Source organism: Puma concolor, chromosome D2 (assembly GCF_028749965.1).
Source record: "Puma concolor isolate L17-30 chromosome D2, mPumCon1.1.hap2, whole genome shotgun sequence".
In the NCBI taxonomy this organism is placed as follows: Eukaryota; Metazoa; Chordata; class Mammalia; order Carnivora; family Felidae; genus Puma; species Puma concolor.
In genome coordinates, this window is record NC_141677.1 from 61,060,642 (window position 1) to 61,077,363 (window position 16,722).

Sequence of the window (16,722 nt, forward strand, 5' to 3'; positions counted from 1 at the left end):
AGGTGGGGCCCCAGGGCTTGGGCTTGAGTTCTGAACTAGAGTCAGGATCCCTATGCCAGGATGCTGGCATCCCCTGACCGAAATCAGGCCAACAAAGGCCAGCTCTGAGACTCTGCAAGTTACTGACAGAGACACAGGACGTAGTACCTGCCCCCCCAGCCCTGCCTCCCAGCCAGCACACTCAGGCTTGCGCCCATCTCTTCAGCTTCCAAACCCCCCATGCCAGGAGGCCTCTCCAGGCCCCTTGCTGCTCCTCCCAACACAGCCACCTCCTCCAGCCCTGTGCACATTATTCTTCATAGTTGGTATGTCCAAACCTTCTTCCCCACCCCACCACTCCCCTCACCAAACTCTCCATCCTGCGAGGTCCAACCTCCAAGTGCCATCCTGGTCCCACCAGCTGGACTTGCTCCTATCCCCTCTATCAAACTGACCCCTTAGCCCGACTCCCAGTCCTCCACCAGCCTTGGCATACAGCATCGTCTCTAGAGTAGGCTCTTTAGTTTTCCCCAAACAGGCAGGCTATTTCCCTGCCAGCCTTCCCCTCCCCTCCACGCAACCTCATCTGACTGCCTCAGCACTGCTGGTAGCACAAGTCACCAGTTCCTAGTAAGTCTTGTCACCTTTGTTTATGTCCTGATAGCCTGTTCTAGGGCAGGGCCCACAAGAGATGCTAATGCGGAGACAGGCACTCCTAATGCCTGACTCCATGAATTCTCCCTTTTACCCGTCCATCTCTGCCCCCCTTCTGAGCTCAGGAGTGGACTTAAGCCAGCCCTTCTGGAGAGCAGTTAACTTGCCTTTCTGGGCTCCCATTTGGCTCCCATCTCCATCCCTGCCCGGGTTGAAGGCAGGCAGGGACTGCAGCAGTTCACAGACACCAAGCAGGCTGAATGTCAAGTGCACTTTACTGGGCCCCTGGGCCTTCAAATGCGATCCTCCCCAAGCCTGGTCACCCCGTCCCCACACCTCCAGCTGCACAGGAAGCGGGCTAGGGGGAGGGAGGACATGTGAAACGGCTTGTTCTCTTGCTCCAAAGGGTCTTAGGTGATGCTCAGCTACAGCTGCTTGCCCCTCCCCTGCAGCCCCCATCCTGCCCCCAGCAGAGAGACCCTCCTTGGGCAGGGAAGTGGGGGTGTCTGGGCCTTCAGCACAGGAAACTGGCTTCACACCAGCAGCTGTTCTTGCTTAAAATGAGGCGGGGGGGGGGGGAGGGAGGGGAGGGGGCGTGTCCAGAACTCCACCAGAGGCAGTGGTGAGGCAGAAGGCCAGCAGTCTGCTCTTGTTGAGGAGAGGGCTGGACAGAACGTGGGAGCCAGGCTGGCCCTTTCCCTCAGGCCCAGGCTGTTGAAGTAGTGAGGTTCAGCCCACTAAGGCTGGAGACAAGCACTGGATGGCCAGGTGGGGCAGTCCCCCTTCCCCCCAGCCACAGGTCACCAGTCCCGCTCGGCTGGCTCTCGGTAGGGTAGGCCTAAGAGCCTGAAGACATCCTTCTCAGTGGGAGTGGGCAGCACTCGGCCAGGCCCCACCTTGCGGCCTCGGCTGTCCCGGACCACAGCGGTGCTGAGGGCATGCTCCGACAAGCTCATGCTCTTGGTCTTGGCCAGAGCCCGCATGGAGCGGTTGAAGTGGGCAGAGCCAGTGAAGTAGAGCAGGGCGCAGGCAAACTCGCTGTAGGGCACAACGATGATGTCCAGTCGTCGGTGCCGCCGCCCCGGCCCTGGGAGCTGGCACACACCCAAGTACTTCTGCTGCTGGCCGTTCTCCTCCTGGCTCACCAGGTCATCCGTCAGGAACCCTGGCGCAACATGGGAAGGCTGCTGGGAGGGCAGGGAGCCAGGCTTGGGCTGCCCCGTCCTCCCAGGTCTCTCCTGTTCATCCCTGGGTCCTCCATTCCCTGCGCGTGAATTTCTTTGCTGGGCAACCTTGCCCTCTCTGCACCTGCCTCCTTAAAACACGCATGGCCATTCCTCCCCATGTCCCCTGCAGTGTCACAGAAAGGTGAGATCAAGCAATTAACCTGCGGGCAGTATTGAGCACCTATTACTAAGTGGAGGGGTGGTGGACTGTTTCATCTCTGCCCTGAACTGGCTCTGGCCACAAGAGAGAGGTGGCACTCTCACGAAGCCACCTTCCCCTGCTTCCTGCCAAGAGCTTGCAACTCTGAGGCCCTCCCTCCTGGGGGTCGGCTAGCCTCGCCCTGCCTGGAGCCAACCTGCTCACCCAGAGATGGAGCTTATACCTTGCTGCCGAAGGCTGTCAAGGAGGCGATTGAAGACGCCCTGGTGAGACCGGCCATCCGGGTGAGTGAGCAGCACATCCACATCACCACAAGTTGCCTTCCCGCGTCGGTAAGAACCACATGCCACACACAGCAGCCCAGGGGTGAAGGCCTGAGCTGATTCCCGGACCTGAGAAAGAGCAGAGGGGCAGGGGGGAGGGCCTGTGGGCCTCAAGCCCTGCAAGGAGTTCGTCCCCCTTGACAGCACAAGAGCCTTCCCCGACCCAGGAGCCCACACTTCCGGCTTATGCCCCGAACCAATCCCTGGTCGCATCACACGAGCCTGAGGGAAAGACTAAAGGAGGAGATGTCAGAGATCTACCCTGGGGAATGGCAGTTCTCCAGCTTCCCTAGGACAGAAGAGAAAACCTCGTGCTCATACCACCAGAGGCGGCCTGAAGAGGGATCTAAGAGGTGTATGCTCTGATTCTGAGGAAAGACACTGATCTTTCCTCCTGGAGCTCTTTAAAAGCGGAGAGACACCCCTTCTCTTGGCCTCGGCCCCAAACCCTATGCCTGGGTATGTCTGCTTAGGACAAAGGGCCAGGTGCCTGGAAGCCCTCCAAGGCCTGGTATGGATTTGGAGCTTAGAGCAGAGTGTGAGTTGGGGCTTGAGGCTTCATCAGGTGGCTAGCGGGGTGCCCCAGGCTGAGGCCTGGGGGGAAATGGAGCCTAGAAATGCAACCGCACCTGTAGTAAAGAAAAAGAAAGAAAGCAAAGAGGGAGGCAATTCTGAGCCAATACTCACACCCTTACTTGGAGGAATGGGCTCGGTGCAGAGGGAATCAAGACAGGGGGGCTGTCAGCTGAAGGATCAACCCTCACTGAGAGGAATAAGCCCATTAGCCTCCACCCCAGAGACACTGAAGCCTTTCATATGCAGATGACCTCCACGCCTCTACCCCAGGACACTGAGATTTCTGGGGCCCTGGATACTCCAGCCAGGACACCTCAATTCTCCTGACAGGCATGGCTCTGCTAATCCTCTCAGTCCCTTCTTGAGCCTCCCAAGAGGATGGGAGGAGACCTAGGATGAGTAATCCCATCAAAAACTCCTAAAGCTGGAGCCCTTAAGTGGGGGGAGCAGGCCAGGTGGGAAGCCACTGCGTTCGAATGGGTTGGGGGCTGGAAGCTCACTGGGACATTCTCTGTGCCTGGACACCGTGGCTGAGTGACGGCGTCATTACTAGCACCAAGGTCTGGTGATGGGTGGACAAAAGGGCCTGTCCATCTATCTTGCGCCAGTCTCATAGTCCCGTGGCCTAGTGGCCTGGAGTGGAGCTGGAGGCTAATTTTAACTAAAGTGGGCCAGGGTCTCCACAGAGTCCTACCTGATCAGAATCTGACTCCAAAGTAGCAAACCTTGCCCACAGCAACCACCCCATAATCCTGAAGCTGACTGAACAAATGATATATCTAATCCTAAATACACCCTAGTCTCTCTCTAATCTAGGTTTTATACGAATTTACTCTCTAATCCAACGCTAAACCAAACCCTAATGTTGGCCAAATCTTATTTCTAGGACAATGACAAATCTTAACTAAAAGCATCCAATGTTAAGAAAACCCTACTCTTAATTCGGGCCTAACCTTAACTCAACCTAGCTTTTCTCTAACCCCAAAGCTAACTGTACTGGCACTGTGCTTCTACACCAACTTTAACCCACACCCTGAACCAGTCTCAGGTTGGTGGGGGAGCCTTCAGAAGGCCCTTACCTCTGGAAAGAGATAAAAAAAAAACCAACTTTGTACATTTGTACAAATTTTGGAGAGAAAAGAGTCTATAGTTTTCATCGGGTTCTCAGAAAAGTTTGTAAATCAAAAAACATTAAGTACCTCTGCCCTGACCCAGACCTGGCCCAGTTCAAACCCCAATATCCTCAAGTAGTTCTGACCATATTCCACCTCTAATCCAGCCCAAACGTTAACCCAGTCCTAACATCATTCTAGCATCTCTGCCCATGTTCACTCTACCCTAATCCAGAGACCTGGTGTTGCAGCCCTTCCCTACCAAAGCCACCCTCCCCTCCAGCTTCAGTCTCAACTTGCTCTTTCCTCACTGGTCCCAACCTCTGCTGTTCCACAGCTTCTTCTGACTTCCCGGCTGAGGGATCAGGTGTTCCTGACTTTCAGCCAGGCCATGAGCTTATAGCAAGGCTCCTCACTGCTCTGGGGCACCTGCTTACTGTCTGTTCAATCTCTGCAGCCTCCTCCCTGGGTATGCGTTCCAGAAAGTCATCATAATGCTTCAGGCCAATGGTCTGCTGGGTAGTCAGGGAGGCCTGGCTGCGGATGTCTTCTAGGGTCCGGAAACCCTGGAAAAAAGAAGCCAGATGAAGAGGCTGTGAGCAGCCAGGACCAATGGAGAGGCAGTGAGTGAGCACATACACAAGGCTACCATCACCCCCAAACTCCAAGGAAGGTTTGAGGTAGGACCAACCCCAGGAGTGGTTGGGTCTCTAATCAGTGGGACTCAAGAAAGGTAGGGAGCACAGGAGACACACCCCAATCCAGCCCTGCCACAACCCTAAAATAATGGTTCATGAATCCATCGGTCTGGGGGATTCCGGGCATGGCCAGATTGGGGAACCATTGATCTGGATACTCAGCCCTGAGTCCTGCTCTTCTCAGGAAGGCCCTTGCTGGTCTGGGAGACAGAGAAACATACTTCTTATCTCTGCCTACACAACAGATTAATGCCTCAAGGCTACCAAGCAACAGGGCAGTTCTGGAAGCCAGGAGACCTAATCCCCTTGAAAAGTGGTCTCACTATAGTCTGGGTTCATTCCCATCAGAGTACAGGGTATGAGAACTGTGGGGCAGGACCTCTGAGAAAGAGCAAAACTGAAGTAGGTGCAGGGACAGGTACCTGCTGGTACCACATCTGGGCAGTCTTAGCTCCAGCTCCCCAGATGTTGGAGAAGAGCTCCAAGACAGGCACGCTCTCACTGATATGGTCCAACTTCCGCAGATGCCCGCTTTCCAGGATCTCTACGATTTTCTCGGCCATCCGCTTTCCAATCCCGGGGATACTGAAGGCTTCCTGGGGAGGAGGAGGCAGAGGTAGAAAAGAAGAATGAGAAGATGGCAGGTGCGGAGCCAGTGGTAGGCTAGCAGACTCCTTCAGCAGGTATCTGAGTGAAGGCCAACCTGGCTAGTTGGCAACTGATGGCTGTGTAAAGCCTGGGCACAACTGAAGATGAGAAGTTAGGATAGAATGGGCTGGGAAACTTGTCTTTTGGTTCTCAGAGGGATGGAGGCGAGCACAGGAAGTAGAGAAAAGGCAGTAGTGACGATCCTAGTCACCATTGCCCTCGCAACAGTGAGGGCAGACATTTACTGAGGTCTGACTGCGTATCGGGCCTTACTGCACGACAGCGAGCATCTCATTTGGTCCTCATGGGAACACCTGAGTTTCTCACTCTTCTTACTTAGTTCCTTTTCCTTGCTCTAAGGGTTTAAGTAACTTGCCTGGAATCACACAGCGAATGATGGGAACCAGAATTCAAACTCTGGTCTGTTGGCCTCCGGAGTCTAAACTTTTTAAAAACTATTTACTATGGAAAAAATTCCAAAATAGAACAGTACAATGAGCCCCCAAGTACCTGTCAGCAACTTCTGTAATTATCAAGATTTTGTCAATCTGCTTTCATCCATATCCCCATTTTCTTTTGTGGAAGTCTCAGACATCATAAAATCTTAAGCATTCCACCCAATCCCCCTTGTGACTGGTGCCACCACCAACCTCTGGCCGGTAAACAGAAGGCCCCCCCCATCTCCCCGCATACCCTGCACTGGCCCCCGGGTACCTGGTAGGAGGTGACAGGCTTGTGGAAGCTCTTGAGGGCATTGATGGCCTTGGCATAGCCCAGGGCCCTCCACTTGTCTCCCTGAACATTGTAGGCTTTGGCCAGCACTTCCAGCTTCTCTGTGATGTGGGGGTTGTGGTTAGTTGTCTTCTGGCTCGAAGGCTGTGCACAGACCCACTTATCCAGGCCCTCAGGGGCTGGGCTTGGTTCATCATCTCCCTCAAGGGGTGTGGGGTAGTGGCCACTGATAAGGGCTTCCAGATCAGCTGCGCTAACCTGGTTCTCTTCCCCATCACTGGTTTCATCATCAGAGCCAGGCTTGAGGGGGAAAGAGATGAGACAATAAGTTCACGCCCCCCAAAGAGCTCCTCAAAGGTGGGGGCTGAGCCTCCTAGTCAGACCCAGGGATGAGTCAGACCTGCACCTCCTTAAGTGTGGGGCCATGTTCCACCTGGCTTCCCCCAGTGCCCAGTCCTAGAATTCCCAGTGGTATGTGGTAGATGTGGCCTGGCCAAATGCAGACATGGTGGATGTTGGGAAGAGCCAAATGGCCTCATAAGAAAGAGGTCCTTCCTCTTTCAGGGGTCTAGGACTTTCTGAACCACCACCAGGCCCTGCCTGTTTATGTGACCTAGTTCCCAGGGGAAGGGAGCTGTGAGGGCTGGGAGGCTCCTGACCTGGGCTTGGGTGCTCAGGGCCTCTTCTGCCCTCTGGGGAGGAGACACAGGCCTCGTGGGAGGAGAGGGAGGAGAGAGGGCTGTCCTGAGCAGAGCCTCATGGGCTCCAGGAGGAGCAGAAAAGTCTTGGTCTGCCTTGCTGACGTGTGGTTGGTCCGGGTACCTGCAGGGATGGTGATGGCAAGTTAAGATCCCAAAGGTCTGGCCCTACCTCTGCTCCTAATACTCTACTTTGAGATCTTGGTTTTCTAATGTGTCCGATTAAGACAATGAAAGTTATTTTGAATAGCCCAAGAGGAGAGCTCAGGATGCTGCCAGAAAACACTGAGGAAAGACTGGAGCCAACCCACCTGTTAGGGATATAGATGCTGAATCCTGCCGTGTCCACCAGCCTCCTCTCCTGCAGGCACAGGCTTAGCCAGGTGGACTTCACCAGCTGAGCGCCCTGGGGCAGCCGGGGCAGTCGAAGGAGGCGGAGGGCTCGCTCACAGTCCATGCCTTCATCCACCACAATGTGAGTGACGCCTGGGGCCTGGGCAGTGCATATCTGGCCACCGTGCTGGATAATCTGCTTCTCAAAGAGCTCTGCCCGGGCTCGCCCAATGCCACTGGGCACAACATGGGCCCGCAGGGAGCTCAGCCATTCTGTGTAAGGGACATCCAGATGCCTATTGTCAGATATGATAACTGTCATATATGTCATAACTGTCAGATATGATCCGAATGAACCTTTTACAGTCCTGTGCCCCCAAACAATCATTTTTCTTCCATCTAGACAGCCAGCCTTCTGGGGAATTCTGTCACAAACATACAGTTAATTTTCCCACGGACCATCACTTGATGTAAGGGGCAAGGATTTTGATATGTCCTGTTCCCTCATGTAATCTAGAACAGTGTCTAGCACACTGTAGGTATCCTATATATCACTTCATTTATTTATTCTTTCAACAAGTATTAACAGACACCTACTATTAATAGACAGAGCAAGTAGCCTGTCAAAGACTGGGGCCCAAGCCTTGTGCAAGGGAGATACAAACCAACCTGTAGTCCGTGGGTGGGCAGAATCAGCTCTAATATCCGAGTCTAGACATGAGCAACATAGGAATCCTAAGGGTTCAAGTACATGAGGGTTCTGAGGGTGAGTCTGCTCACCTCCTGCTTCTCCATCTTCTTGCTTGGGAATCTTTGCAAGTGCTTTTGATGATGGATCGGCGTGAATTTTCTTCCGCTTGGGAAATGCCTTCAAGATGCCCCTGGGGTCCATTGAGGAATGGCCGGATCCTGGCCTTTAGGTTTTAGATTTGATCAGGGCAACTATCACGTGGAAACCCAGAACTGAGGTTACCCAACCCTTTGCCTATGGAGGTGGTGTCTCTAATGACCAGGGTTTGGGGGCAGTAGCCCAGTTCCTTGGGGTATCTCAAACCCAACTGAACTTTAGCAGTGTAGCCTAGCACTCACCAGCCTTTCAATGTCAGAGTACTGGGGAAAATAAAGGGAAGGATGGGACTATTAAGGAACTTCTGAGTGGTACAAAATGATATTCCTCGGAGGGGTTGCTCTAAAGATTCAGCGCAGTGTCTGCCCTGCTGCATCCCACTTTGAAAGGGCTCTACCAACAGGAGATGCTAGGCTAGGAAATGGAGCTACATCTTTACTTGGGCTCCCAAGAGGATTGACGGACTGGGGGGAATCTGCATATAAACCCCACATGATCTTTCTCTACCCCATCACAGACCCGCATAGGAAACCCTGGGAGAGCAGGGTGTTAGGGAGGCGGGGGAACGCCCTACACCTGCCCTGGTCGCGGACCTCCCGTCACGGGGGTGCTCAGCCCCGCAGGTGCGGGGAGACAGGGCAAGGCAGCAGCAGGTGTGGGGCGCCTTCCGAGACTAGAGGAGTCGCGGCCTCACAGCTGGGGGTGGAGACGACAGGCAGCTGTGGGGCACCCGCCGCGAGCGCAGCTGGCGCGCGCCAGGCACTCCCAGCTGGAGGCCAGAGGAGGGCTGGAGTGTCCGCACCCTGACCTAAGGATCCCTGCCCATTGCAGTGATTCGGTCCCAGGTGGGGTCAACTTCAGGCCCCGCGGGTGGGCTGGAGTAAACCACTTACCAGGGCAGCCAATGAGAGCGGACGAAGGGCGTGGTGGGTGGGAAGTCGGGGGCCGGAGGGGTGGGGGGAAGGGTAAATGCTCAGAACATCTTCCGGGTCAGCCGGAAGTGACCGTAGGAGGAATGGTTGCCATGGCAGCGGCCGGGGCGCTTGGCTGGGCGCAGGGAAGATGGCGGTAACCGGTTGGTTGGAGAGTCTCCGGACCGCCGAGAAGACGGCGCTGCTGCAGGACGGTAACTCGAGACCCCTCACGAGCTCCCTAGTCCTTTTCCCCCAGGGTCCAGCCCTCCGCGCTGGCACCTCCGCGAAGGGCCTCAGAGCCTGGGACGCTCGAGCTGGAAGGGCCGCGGCCGCCAGACAGGCCCAGTCCCTCATTGGCAGATGAGGAAACTGAGGCCCAAAGAGATGACGTGACTGGAACACGCGTCTCTGGACACCTCCTAGTTTCCTCTACACCACTTCGCCCAGCTCTGAATTCTGTTACTAATAAATAAGTTCCTTCACATTCGTTATGGCATTTGCTCCCTGCAGCTGCCCGAGAGGCTGTTAATTTTCCACCCCATTTTGTAGAAGAGGAAGCTGAAATCCAAGAGTGTTTTAGACCAGCCCTAGCCCTCCCCACCCCGTCCAGTCAGCGCGGGTTCTGTTACTGAACGCAGCCTGGCGTCAGGAAGAGGCGGGAGACCTAGGATCTACTTACCACTCTGCCGTTAAATCACAGCCTCTTTACTTGCTTGGACCTCGTTTTCCTTCTCTGTAAAATGAGCTGGATGGGCTACCTCTGAGGTCCTTTTCAGCTGTAATATGTTTGTAAGTGAACTTCTAAATGTTTTTTCTGTAGCGAAAACAGAGCGAGGGCCCCAGGACTGTGCCTGAAAAAGGTGGGCATAGGGGTATGGAGTCTTGACTTTCTCTCACCCTAGGATTGGCGGATATAGGACCCCCAGTGCTTCAGAGCCCTTTCCTGGACCCACTTGGCAGCCAGAATGAATTGGATCTGAATTTTTGTAGCTTTTAGGATACCAGTAGAGGCGCACATCTGTAGGCAGAGGCCAATCAGGGAAGCATGTAAATTAACATCACCTGCTCATTTGCTCGTTCATTCACGCAGCATTTAGGGAGGCTTTTACTATGTGCTGAGGTATGTACTAGAGCAGAGAGGGGAAAAAATGTAAATAAATGAGAGTGTGTGTTAAATAGAAGTTGGAATCTTTTATAAAGTGCTATGAGAGCACAAAGGGGGGAATGATCGTTTCTTTGAAAGAAGACCTGACAGAAGAGGTGATGTTAATACGTCCTAAAGAATTAATATGTGTTTGCTAAGTGGAGAAGAGGGGATGGCTGTACCAGGAGGAATGACTCACATGTAAAGAAAGGTGTGGCAGTGTGAGAGTATATGCCTCATTAATAGGGGAATGACAAAACATTCAGGGAGGCCGAAGCACTCACCCAGTCAGAACGACCCACCCCCCCCCCCCCCACACTTTGTCAGGTGCTAGGATGCAAGGGTGAATAAAAGTGCTCTTTTCTCAAGGAGCAGTGAGGAGAAATGGTGGGGCATGAAGAGGGAATTTAGATAAATTGGAGTATGTTGTGATAGATCTCCTATGCCGAGCTAAAGATTTTGGACATTATTTCATACAGCAGTGGTTTTGGTTTTATTTTAAAAACTAGATATGGGGCGCCCGGGTGGTTCAGTTGGTGAAGTGTCCAACTTCGGCTTAAGTCATGATCTCACGGTTTGTGGGTTCGAGCCCCCGGTTGGGCTCTGTGCTGATGGCTGAGAGCCTGGAGGCTGCTTCAGATTCTGTGTCTCCCTCTCTCTCTCTGCCCCAACCCCCCCCCCATGCTGTGTGTGTGTCTCTCTCTGTCTCAAAAAAAAATAAACAGATAACATAGATTTTACCATTTTAACCATGTTTAAGGATACAGTTCTGTGGCATGAAGTATATTCATATTATGGTACAGTCATCCATCCATCCATCTTTAGAACTTTTTCATCTTCTTCAACTGAAACTCTGTACCTGCCAAAAACGAATTCCCCCATTCCACTCCCACTTGTTGCTTCCACTTGTTTAGCTATTGTGAATATTACTACTGTGAACATGGGTATACAAATACTTGTTTGAGTATCTGCTTTCACTTCCTTTGGTCACAGGACAGTATCTAAACAAATATTTCATCATCTAGGATTTTGTTTTTTTGTTAGTAGCATCACAGAAAAGTACAGATAATTATATAATCTTTGGGTAAGGGAGGATATTCTAAGCACAACTCCTGGGTAGTAACCACAAAGGAAAAAAACAGTTGACTATAATAAAAATTAAACAATCGTTTGGGAACACCCACTTTATTTTTTTTTTTTAATTTTTTTAACGTTTTTTTTTTTTTTTTATTTTTTTTTTATTTTTTTTCAACGTTTTTTATTTATTTTTGGGACAGAGAGAGACAGAGCATGAACGGGGGAGGGGCAGAGAGAGAGGGAGACACAGAATCGGAAACAGGCTCCAGGCTCCGAGCCATCAGCCCAGAGCCTGACGCGGGGCTCGAACTCACGGACCGCGAGATCGTGACCTGGCTGAAGTCGGACGCTTAACCGACTGCGCCACCCAGGCGCCCCTACGTTTATTTATTTTTGAGACAGAGCATGAACAGGGGAGGAGCAGAGAGAGAGGGAGACACAGAACCTGAAACCGGCTTCAGGCTCTGAGGTGTCAGCACAGAGCCCGACGCGGGGCTCGAACCCACGGACCATGAGATCATGACCTGAGCCGAAGTTGGACGCTTAACCGACTGCGCCACCCAGGCGCCCCTACGTTTATTTATTTTTGAGACAGAGCATGAACAGGGGAGGAGCAGAGAGAGAGGGAGACACAGAACCTGAAACCGGCTTCAGGCTCTGAGGTGTCAGCACAGAGCCCGACGCGGGGCTCGAACCCACGGACCATGAGATCATGACCTGAGCCGAAGTTGGACGCTTAACCGACCAAGCCACCCAGGCGCCCCTGGGAACACCCACTTTAAACAAAGTTAAGGGGCGCCTGGGTGGCTCAGTCGGTTGAGCGTCCGACTTCAGCTCAGGTCACGATCTTGCGGTCTGTGAGTTCGAGCCCCGCGTCAGGCTCTGGGGCTGGTGGCTCAGAGCCTGGAGCCTGCTTCCGATTCTGTGTCTCCCTCTCTCTCTGCCCCTCCCCCGTTCATGCTCTGTCTCTCTCTGTCTCAAAAATAAATAAATGTTAAAAAAAAAATTTAAACAAAGTTAAAAAGCAATTGAAACAGAATATTTGCAACATATATGATTCAGGGTTAATATAAAGTTCAATCAGATCAGTAAAAAAAGATGAATACCCAAATAAAATAAGCTAAGACCTAAACAGGTAATTCACTAGAAACGACCAATAAACCCTTGGAACAGTGTTCAACCTTAAAAATATTTAAAGCTATGCGCATTTTCCTAGTATGTTACTAGAGCATGGATTTTGGCCTCAAATGAGCTTAAGTCCAGGTCTGTCATTTCACAGCTTTATGAGATTGGACAAGGTGTATGACCCTTTTGCCTCAATTTTCCTCATTTATGAAACACATAGTGGGGGCACATAGGGTCACTGTGAGAATCAAATGCGATGAAACATGTAAAGTGCTGGCCACTAGTAAGCACTGCACCCTGCCTGGACTCAAGATGGACTCCAGGGGGAGAAGAGGGTCAGGCCACACCCTCAGCTACTCACAGGCAGCACCTTGTACCCCACTCCTGACAGGAAAACCCTTTCCAGCTCTATGAGCCATCCAGATGATTGAGGGCACTATAATCTTAGGGGCATGCTAAGAGGCTCTGCAAATATGGGGGTGAGTTTCCCCAGAATACAAGTTAGGAGTGACTTAAGGGAACTGTGTCCAGAGGAGTGAATTAGATGGGAAAGGGCTTGGGAGATCAGATAGTGACTCCTTTAGCTGCTCAAGGTCCCTGGGGCTCCTATTCATCAAGTGTAGGTTGGGTACCTGTCCCCTGTTATTAGGCTCACTAAGGAACCTACTTCTATCAGCTTATGACTATTATATAGGTGGAAGAGTTGGGCTAGGAGACTCTCCTGGATTCTTGAATTCTTTTTTTTTTTTTTTAATGTTTGTTTATTTTGAGAGAGAGAATGAGAATGTGAGTGGGAGAGGAGCAGAGAGAGAAGGAGACAGAGGATCTGAAGTGGGCTCCCTGCTGACAGCAGAGAGCCCTCACGTGGGGCTCAAATTCATGAACCTCGAGATCATGGACCTGAGCTGAAGTTGGATGCTTAACCGACTTAGCCACCCAGGCACCCATGGATTCTTGCATTCTTTCAATGAAAGTTGAATCAGTGTTCATTTATTCTTTCAATTAATATTTAGTTGAGCTCCTGGTATATCCCAGGTACTATGCTTGATGTTAGGGAAACCATAGGCAAGAGGGATGAAACCTATCTGATAGAGACAGGCAGTAATCAAAGAATCACACAAATGTAAATCATAACCAAGGTAAATACCGTGAAGAAAACATATAAGGACTAACATTATGTGGCTGTGTGCTAGGAATGGCCTAGAGATGTGTAGAAGGCAGAGCAATGGCATGGCTAGAAGGAGTGCTTGGTCAGGAAATCCACTTAAATATTCTGAGCACATAGGCTTGGTTTTTTTTTGTTTGTTTTTATTTTTTTTTAATGTTTATTTATTTTGAGGGAGAGAGAGAGACAGAGTGTGAACAGGGCTGGGTCAGAGAGAGAGGGAGATACAGAATCTGAAGAAGGCTCCAGGCTCCAAGCCGACAGCACAGAGCCCGATGCGGGGCTCGAACTCGTGAACCACGAGATCATGACCTGAGCCAAAGTTAGATGCTTAACCAACTGAGCCACCCAGGCGCCCCCACATAGGCTTGGTTTTAAGAACTGAGGAGAAAAAGATAAATGTGGCACTGTTCCTGGGGAGACAGGATGCTTTTTTTTAAAAAGTATACTATGTGATAAATACTCCACTATGGATATGAATAGAATACTAGGGAGGCACAAACAAATAAGGAAGTGATGCATTTTGCCAAGGTGGCTGAAGACTTCCCAGTGGAGTGACATTTGAGTTGGATTTTGAAGGCTGAAGAGTTCAACAGATGAAAAGAAGGATGGAGCTTTGCTGGTAGAGGGAACAGCAGAGCAAAGACACGTTCAGAGAAAGCCGCGGAAAGGAAATACATCCCCATACATGTCTTAAAGTAATGGTGGGCAATGGTTGGCAAGGAGTTCATGGAGCTCTGGAAGGGTTTCTCATGTCCAAGCCCAAGGCTGTTGGTGTTTCCCAGGTAGATCCCTTGATGTGCAAGGTGCAAGGCAAGAAGCGGCTTGGGGGTAAGCGACTCTCTCTACTTTGTGCATAGGGAGAAGGAAGGTGCACTATTTGTTCCCAGATGGAAAGGAAATGGCCGAAGAATACGATGAGAAGTCAGGCGAACTACTTGGTAAGTGACAAGGGCTCCCAGTGGGCCCTCAGGAACACTTGGGGTGACCTAGCACAGGTAAACACTTCCAACCTGAGGCAAGATTGTACCTGAGAATGATGTGATGTCAGGGCTGGACACCAGAGGTGGAGTGGGTGTCTGCTGGACTAGTAAACTCCACCTGACCCCCAGACAAATGAGAGCATAAGTCTCCTGTAGGGAAACTGTCGGTGAGAACTATATAGGGAAGACAGAACCGGAAGTGAGCCTTTTATAGGCTGAGTGAGTAGAGGTAAGGGTAGGCTTTAACTGTAGTTGTTTTGTTTGTTTGTTTTCTGAAGCCACATCAGGAGCAAGCCAGCATCAGAGGCAGCAGCTACTCATGTGGCCACAGAGGTGGCACTGTGAAATCTGACCCTTACCTTGGAGAATGCCTGAATCAAAAGGGGTTGGGAGTTGAAATGGGGATTTTGCAGCATTGTTGTTTTCATTCCTGCAACTCTTTTCCTCTAAGACTAGGCTCACGAATAGGGGCTCCAGCTCAGATTTCTGGGAGGTATTTGATTTGTTCATCCTCTGTGCCCAGGTATGCACATCAGCATTAACTGACTTCCCAGAGCTAGGTAGCTGCTTCTTTGACCCAGGGCCTGAGGCTGTCAGCAGAGGGAGTTGGTCTCTTTATTAAGTTCCACCTGAAATGCTAAGACCAGTGATGGAATCATGGGTTGGGTTATTTTATTGACTTTAATTTCTTCCTGGGCCTGATCGACAGGTAGTATCGACAAGGGAATTTCGTTTTCCCTTTTTCTGACAGCTCATAAATGTTGAGAACCGACAACATGGATTACACTGGTTTGCATTTTCTTAGTCTCCAGTCTTAAAATGTGTGTCCTGCGCATGTTCAGTCACAGAGTGAAGTGTTGATCCCTCCTTATTATGAGCTGCTTGGGCTCCAGTCCCAATTGGTTTAGTCTGGTGCTATTAAAAATCTTGATGTGTTTAGCATATGACACTGATTTGGTGGAAACCAATACAGTAGTAATATCCTTACAATGCATTGTAATTTATAGCGCTCCCAGGGGGTGACAGCCTTGGAATGCCTAACAGGGGCGAGCTTATGAAAGCAGAGGTCACGTGGGCTAACCACCACCATTGCCAGGCCAGAGACTAGCTGGAGTTACTCTCCCCCAGCCCCCGGCACCTCCTCTCTCTGCTACTCAGAGCAAATAAAACAGCTGTAGCTGCTGTGGCCATAAAAACAGGCAAACAAATAACCCCAGGCCTCTTAGTTGTGCTTGGACGTGAAGTTAAAATGAAAAACAAGTTTAGGTGCCTTCATCTGTAGCATCCCACGTTAACCTGTCACTTCTCCTCTTGGCGGGTAGGGAATAGACAGTGGCCTACAAACTCCTTTTTTCTTAAAAGCAGAAATGGAGATTGAGAGGAGAACGTTGTTTGGCTGAAGTTGACCTAATAATGGTATTAATACCATAACTTTTATTGGGCACCCTGCTAAGTGCTTTACGTGAGTTATCTCACTGAATCATCCTCATGACCACCTGATGAGGTGTGCGCTGTTGTCCTCTTTTACAGTCAGAAAAAAACGGAGCCTCTAAGAGGTTAAGCACCTTGCTCAGAATTCCATAGTTGGTTAGTTTCTGGGTTAGGATTTAAGCCTGAGTCTGCCTGGTTAAGAGCCCATGCTTTAATCCACAATAACATAGTATTGGGAGTTGAGGATGTTTAATCCTGCTTTCTTTCCTTCTTACTAAATTTTGTTTTCCCCGGAATGACCGGAGTAGGGGCTGGTAGGAGCAGAACAGAGATGGACAGACGGGAACACCCCATTCAAACCACTGGGCCCTTTTTGAACAGCCGATCCTTTTCTTACCCATCTCCAACCACTCCACCTTACCCCTGCCAGCTGCAAAATACTGTTTATTATTCATTTTTAAGTATAAACAATCTCAGGGCCTGAACTAACATCAGCTTGAGCACTCTATGAAGTAAAATATGGACAGGGTTATTATAGCCATAAATGGGAATTGTTTCCATTTTTCCAGCTAACTATACAAATTTGATAATTGGATAAGCTGGTTTTCTGTTAGAAGAATGCAGAAAGTAATTTGCCAATAGCGCATCTGTGTAGGATAGAGTTCTTCCAGTCAGTGTTAATAAGCATAGTAGTGTCATATTTTTTTCAACCCTCTCAATGCTATTCATTCCCACCCCGCACAATGCGTGCTGTATGTAGTCATAGAGGAAAAACCTGAAGGGCCCCATAACAATGATCGGAACATCAAACCAGCCCCAGAAGAACACAGCATGTCCAGGGGGGCAGAGGCTGAAGGGCAGGCCATCCCCCAGCGATTACATTTGGATTACCGGCTT

At 50.8% G+C, this 16,722-nt stretch overlaps 2 protein-coding genes across 7 annotated transcripts in view; one reads left to right on the forward strand and one right to left on the reverse strand.

Annotated features, from left to right (window-relative positions):
• Window positions 1-890: 890 nt before the first annotated feature.
• On the reverse strand, window positions 891-8,938 carry POLL (DNA polymerase lambda). Of its 2 annotated transcripts, none has more exons than XM_086680688.1 (9): window positions 8,880-8,938; window positions 7,920-8,081; window positions 7,118-7,412; window positions 6,768-6,930; window positions 6,091-6,408; window positions 5,151-5,324; window positions 4,468-4,596; window positions 2,243-2,411; window positions 891-1,798 (listed from the first exon to the last, which is right to left on the reverse strand). In XM_086680688.1, exons 2-9 carry the CDS (start codon window positions 8,029-8,031, stop codon window positions 1,434-1,436), a joined length of 1,725 nt encoding a protein of 574 aa, XP_086536814.1. In that variant the 5' UTR covers window positions 8,032-8,081; window positions 8,880-8,938; the 3' UTR covers window positions 891-1,433. The 2 variants fall into 2 exon arrangements, with proteins under 2 accessions (XP_086536814.1, XP_025773719.1); XM_025917934.2 differs by having other exon boundaries at window positions 7,920-8,053; window positions 8,880-8,934.
• Window positions 8,939-8,964: 26 nt separating this feature from the next.
• Window positions 8,965-16,722, forward strand: part of DPCD (deleted in primary ciliary dyskinesia homolog (mouse)) — a 30,184-nt gene continuing 22,426 nt past the window's right edge. For all 5 annotated transcript variants that reach the window (XR_015241795.1, XR_015241796.1, XM_086680690.1 and 2 more), the window contains exons 1-2: window positions 8,965-9,112; window positions 14,272-14,352. Coding sequence is in view for 3 of the 5 variants with exons in the window: in XM_086680690.1 (XP_086536816.1) it covers window positions 9,049-9,112; window positions 14,272-14,352 (145 nt within the window). In the remaining 2 variants the exon portion in view is untranslated. The remainder of the gene's footprint in view (window positions 9,113-14,271; window positions 14,353-16,722) is intronic.

What these genes read in the sequence shown, in the direction of transcription:
- POLL (XM_086680688.1), bottom strand. Translation starts at nt 8,031, where the DNA reads ATGGACCCCAGGGGCATCTTGAAGGCATTTCCCAAGCGGAAGAAAATT. An exon ending in AGCCTGTCACCTCCTACCAG is followed by an intron (nt 5,325 to 6,090) that starts GTACCCGGGGGC and finishes CCTCCTCCCCAG; the next exon opens with GAAGCCTTCAGTATCCCCGG. An exon ending in CCCAGATGTGGTACCAGCAG is followed by an intron (nt 4,597 to 5,150) that starts GTACCTGTCCCT and finishes TCTTTTTTCCAG; the next exon opens with GGTTTCCGGACCCTAGAAGA.